This window comes from Pteropus alecto, unplaced genomic scaffold, assembly GCF_000325575.1.
Source record: "Pteropus alecto unplaced genomic scaffold, ASM32557v1 scaffold156, whole genome shotgun sequence".
Lineage (NCBI taxonomy): Eukaryota > Metazoa > Chordata > Mammalia > Chiroptera > Pteropodidae > Pteropus > Pteropus alecto.
In genome coordinates, this window is record NW_006437746.1 from 3,538,765 (window position 1) to 3,544,434 (window position 5,670).

The 5,670-nt window shown below is 52.6% G+C and overlaps 1 protein-coding gene across 1 annotated transcript in view; it reads right to left on the reverse strand.

The window, feature by feature from the left end:
* Positions 1-5,670, reverse strand: part of CDCP1 (CUB domain containing protein 1) — a 26,389-nt gene that overhangs the window by 4,483 nt on the left and 16,236 nt on the right. Inside the window, exons 6-8 of the mRNA XM_025048921.1 lie at positions 4,230-4,733; positions 2,466-2,828; positions 296-383 (exon numbers count right to left, since the gene is read on the reverse strand). Of these exons, the coding sequence (XP_024904689.1) occupies positions 296-383; positions 2,466-2,828; positions 4,230-4,733 (955 nt within the window). The remainder of the gene's footprint in view (positions 1-295; positions 384-2,465; positions 2,829-4,229; positions 4,734-5,670) is intronic.

Consider the following 5,670-nt stretch of genomic DNA (forward strand, 5'->3'; position numbering starts at 1 on the left):
GGAGACAGTAAATGAGTCACAGGGGCCGTGTGCTGAGGCAGCTGCATAAAAACTGCAGGCTGAAATGTCACCACACATATATTTTTACTTTATGTGTGTTTTTTTTTCTTTCCCCACTAGGTATAAGATTTTTTTTTCCCCCTCCAAGCATAACTCACATCTGGTAATATGGTTTAACACGGATCTTGGGGTGGGGCGGGGGATGGGAAATAAGAAAGAAGGTCAATAATGAACGATAGCCGTGAGCCAAGGAGGTGTCGGATCAGCGGGAGACAGTTTGAGAAATTCCACCTACTTCTTTTTCACTAAGCAAATGACGAGTCCGAGGGCAAACAGCAGCAAGGCGCCACCTCCCACCACTGCGATGAGGACGATGGTCAGGTCTGTGAGCAGAGACACGGGGAGAGAGGAGCAGGTGCGTGGGGTTAGGTCTGTGATGAACTTGAGGAGACAGTCCCCAAAGCCGGCCACCACCCACTCGTCCCTCCCTCCCCCGTCCCCTCACGCTGCTCGTCACGTTCACAGGAGCCTATCTCCCTTCCTCTTGAATCTGGGCTGTGTGGGTTCAGGGGCTAACCCTGGAGAGGCCTGGCAGCTTTCTGCACTTCCTGTCTGAGGGCGAGCCAGCTGCGTGTAAGAAGTGTGAGTGTGACTGCGCTGAGACCGCCATGCTGGGAGAAGCCCAAGCTCGCCATGTGGAGACCCCATGAGATCAGACTAAGCAACCCACCGAGAGTGAGCGCCCAGCCTCCAGACATCTGTCTCTGTGTGAACCATGCCAGCCCTCTAGTCGTTCAATGCACCTGCCTGAGACCCTGGGCAGCTTAGAGCAGAGATGTCACACTCTGCTGTGCCCTGACCCATGGGAGTGTGCGCCAGAAAAATATTTACCGTCCAAGCCCCCAAGTAACTAACACAGACCAGGGGGCCTACCAGATCTCCTTTAAAGGCTACTCCTGGCCTAGACCGGGTGAGTACCCCCACTTGCCACAGCCCGTGGGGGAGGAGGGAAAAGCAGAGGGTGCAGGAGAAAGTAGGGAGCCAAAAGTCGGAAGTGAAGCAGTTAAGGGGAGGGTCGCTTCGTTTCGTGCCGTTCTTTTCCTACGTCTGTACAAAGGCAAGAGGAAATAAATCAGGGATGGAACCCTTCGCCAAAACAGAGATTTAGAATTTCTTGCTTGTTCACCAAGAACACAAAAGGTGAGATTAAGAGAAACACAGGAATTGAAATAAATGGCAGAAAATGAATGCAAGAGAGGGAGCGAACCCAGGAGCTAACTTGAGAGCGTGGGAGAGCTTTTCACGGGCGGCTTTCGGAAGATCGGGGGTAAAGAGACTTAACCCTACGTCAGAGCCGACCAGCTTCGTGGCCTTGGGCGGACACTCGATCTCTGACCTCTAGAAAGAGGAGGGGCTGGGAGAAACGACCTCCACGGGCCCCTCGGGTTGCAACACCCTGATGCTCCGTGATTATCTTGGAATCGGGGCAAACACGGCCCACCGGACTGCCCTGTCACACAGGCACTCCCTTGCCTGAAACTCTTCAGCATAGCCTGCAACTCCGAGCACAGACGCAAACTCCTGTCTTGGCTCCGAGGCCTGCCGCTAAGGGCATTTCATGGACGCTAATGTGTCACTGGACTAAAAAAGAAAATGCCAGCACCATGTATCTGTGCGACACTTTCCAGGCGCCCCACATTTTAATCGCCAACACCGAATGCCCAATGATACTTTTGTGAGGTAGTTATTATCATCTACCCTCTACAGATGAGGAAGATCGGGGGTCAAGAGACTTACCCTACGTCAGAGATTAACAGTAAATGACGGTGGTAGATGGACGGCTGAAATGCCCTAATTCTCCCCCTGCCCTGAACCATGTCCTTCACTGTGGCTCTGCAGCTCCTCCCATCAAGAGGCGGAGTCTATTTGTCCACCTCTTGAATCTGGGCTGGCCAAAAGAATGCCGTGGAAGGGACAGTGTATGAGTTCCTAACCAAAGCCTCAAGGGACCTTGCATGTCTCCTCCAGCCTCTTCTGGATCTCTCTGCCTCTGCCACGAGAACAGGTCTAGGCTGGAGGACCACATGGAGGACAGCCAAGGAAGCCACTTATCCTAGCTGATCTCGGCTGGGCCCCAGCTATGTGAGAGTACCTGGCCAAGATCAGCCAAGTCCTCTAGCCAACCTGCAGCTGCCCACAGGTGCCTGCGTGAATGAACTCTGTCTGATAAGCCCAGCTCAGACCAGAATTGTCAAGACGATATATGAGCAATAATAATGGCTGTTTGTAAGCCACCGAGTCCTGGGGTGCTTTGTCATGCAGCATTATTGATGTATTAACTGACAGATACATGGACAACCAGGATTCAAATCTGTCTTCTGACTCGCCTCCCAGGCTTGCTCCTTACCCCTCAACCACCAATTTGCTGTCCGCCTCCCTCCCTGAAAGACTTTGAAGGCCCTTACCCACAGTCCTCGGGGTAAGTGACACCTGGAAGAGCAGGTCCAGCTGCTTGCCGCTCAGAGGGCTGCAGTTGGAGATGTTGACCCAGAAGCTGTGATGGCGGAAGCCTGGCTTGGGGAGCACCTCCTCCAGGCTGAAGATCTCCTCGGCCCTGGTCCTCTGCTCCTGGACGATCATGAAGGCGCGCCCCGTCTGGCAGACCAGGCCGGTCTGCTCCTTCGTGAAGGTCAGGCAGGCCACCTGGTCGTGGGGCACGCTGATGTTCCAGGACACCGAGCTGAGAGATGGCAGGCCCCGCTCCCAGTTAGGTGTCCTCAGGTAGACCTTGCTTTTCGTGTCTGGGGTCACCGTGAAAACACCTTCTTCTGCAGGAAAGAGAAGAGACGCCACACAGACGTTTCACTCAATCGGAACGGAGAGAACAAGTGTGGAGGAGACGGTGGTAAACTCTCTAGCCCAGCGGGGTCCGGCAGAGCTTTCCGAAATGTTCTTCATCTGCGCCGTTCAAGAGTAGCCATGGTCACATGTGTCTACTGAAGACTTGACGTGTGCTTGGTGTGACTGAACCGAACTGAATTTTAAGTTTTCTGTACTATTAACTTATGTTTAAATTGCCACATGTGACCAATGGCTATTGTACTGGTCAGCACAGGATCAGTCAGTCAAATCAGGTGTTCAGGTCTTTTCAAAACACATCAAAAACAAAACAAGCAAAAAAACAGCCCCTTTTGCCAAACCTGCGGTTATTTCAGCTTCCTTCCAAAAATGGCCTCAACATAGCTAACATTCGTCTGCGCTCCACCGTGGGAGAGGTAATCCTGATTTCTGTTTCACAGATTAAAAAAACTTCAGGTCCTGGGAAGAATGCTAGAATCGCAAAGCTGAAAGAGCCTCGACATGTCGACTAATCTATCCCTTATCTTCAGGTGAGATAAACCCCCACATTCCACACTGATGAGAATGTGTCTTAATTTCAAAGACTCTCCAGCAGGCATTTCTCTGATAACCTTGGAAATATCCAGCAGCTTGGACTGACTGACCTTAATCTTGTGGCCCAAGATTCTCCTCCTTCCCACTCATGCCTCTGAGAACAAAGGTACCAAGTAAAATAAACCTCAAATGCACGTCTTGGTCAACTTTCCAATGGCCTCTAACGGTGAGGAACTTGAGATGGTGACTGTGACTTTTAAAATCAGTCACGTATGTAGCGTTCTAGAGTTCACTCTCGTGACCAATGGAGACCTCAGTTCCTGTTTCGGGACACTGAAGGTCACACGCCAGCCTCCCAGGGGAAAAGGACCCGGATGCTGTCGATGCCTCTCTCTCCCAGCATCCCACTCGGTGCTCTGCGCACCGCATTCTGAACGGTCAGGGCAGAATCACAAAAATGTCTGCAGGAGGGTTTTTATGTTACCGCCTTAAAAAATGCAGGGCCCGGGAACAGTTGGTTAGTTCTAACCGATATCCTGCTTGCTTCCAAAAGACTCAAACCCGATTCTTTGTTCTGCTGCCATCGACCGTCGCCTCTCACCGTCAGAGAGTCTTCTTTCTAACTCCTGGAATTTTCCATGCTAGGTATATGGTAAAGTCAGAATTTGGACTCACTTTCTTTCAAATTTCTTGTGTGAAGACCAGCCCACTCAACTCGCTCTCCTCTTCAAATCGACAACTTAATTAAGACGATCGCAAAACCGAAATAAGATGAATGCCCAAACGAGAAAGGCCAAGGGGACACGCAGGCAGGGGAGAGTAAAAGATGCTCTTACCTTTGAAGTAGGGTGTGAAGGACACGGTCAGGCCCTGCCTGGAGACTTCTTGTTGGAAGCTGGGGGCAAAGGTACGCAGGGTTACCGACATGTTCTGCTTCACTTGGATCTTCTCGATGGAGCCTCCTGAGCAGAAGGAGCCAAAATAAAGGTCCTGGCCGGGACCGGTGCTGGCCACGAGGTAGCTGAAGCTGGTGTTGCAGATCCGCTCTTGCGTGTGCTGCTGCAGCTTCTGGGCTGGCACCAGTGCCAGGCTGAGCCTGTCCTTGGGCACCAGCAGCTTCCAAGAGAAGTCGTGCAGCTGCACAGGCAGCTGGAGAATGTCCCTTGGCACTTGGAGGAGGTAGGACTTCCTGTGGCAGTACCGGTGGTCCATGCAGCCTGGAAAAGAGGGGCTCGTGGTACCCAGGGAGGGAGGAGACTGGAAGAGCATCCTCCCAGCTATCAAGTCAGCCCGAGGCTTTCTTGCTTTTCCCTTCGGTCTTCCCTCGCCCATTATCCCTTAGTCCTGGCTCCTTGATCCCCCTTTTCTAGCTTTCCCTCCTGCTGTTCTCTCATATTCTTACTAAACTGGCAGACCAACTCCCGGGGAGTCTTTCGGGTTGAAACTTTCTCGTTTATCAAGTTCTCTCCTCTGTGTGTCTGTGTCTTAGATGCTAAGTGCCATGTGGGCAGGGCACAGGTTTTCCCTCCACCAGGACCTGCTGCCTAGCATCTGCATCTGGGGGGAGGCGGTTCTGTGCAGTGCAGAGTAGGGAGTGGAGTTGGGGAGATCTCAGCTCGCGTCCCAGCTCTGCCACTTCCCAATGGGGTGGTCTTGGGCTGGCTGCTTGGCCCCTCGTGGCCTCAGTTCCTGCATCTGCAGACTCTAAGAGAATCTGTGCCAAAGATCCTGGTGGCCCGGCAGGAGAGTGACAATTGGTTTTGCTGCTCTCCATTCATCATGCATTTATTATATGACTAGCACATGTCCAGTATTGCTAGGGGCTAAAGGGATAAATAAAATAAGATAAGAGTTTTTGAATTCAAAACTTGGAGTCTCATGCGAGAGAAGACAAGTGAGTGTGGGGGCAGTGAGTGTGGGAGCAGGGGGTGTGCAGATGGGAGGGGACGGGGAAGGCTAAGCAGAGGAGGAGCGAATTTCACAAGAGGGAGACTGGAGGCCGGACAGAGGAGACATTAGCACAGATGCAGGGGATGCACAAAGCGCTCCCGAAGGATGCACATTCCAGCTGAGGCTGCTGGTCCCAGAGGGGGGCCATGCCCTCACCTCGCGGTTCGCTTCTTGGTTGCCCCTGCTCTCCCTGCACTGTGAGGGACATTTCTGCTCATGCTATGTACAACCTACCCAGCGGACCCCACCAAGAAGACAGGGCAGGGACGAGGGAGCTGCCCATGGCCCAGGAGGAGCACATCGACCAGCGGGCGTACTTATGGTTTT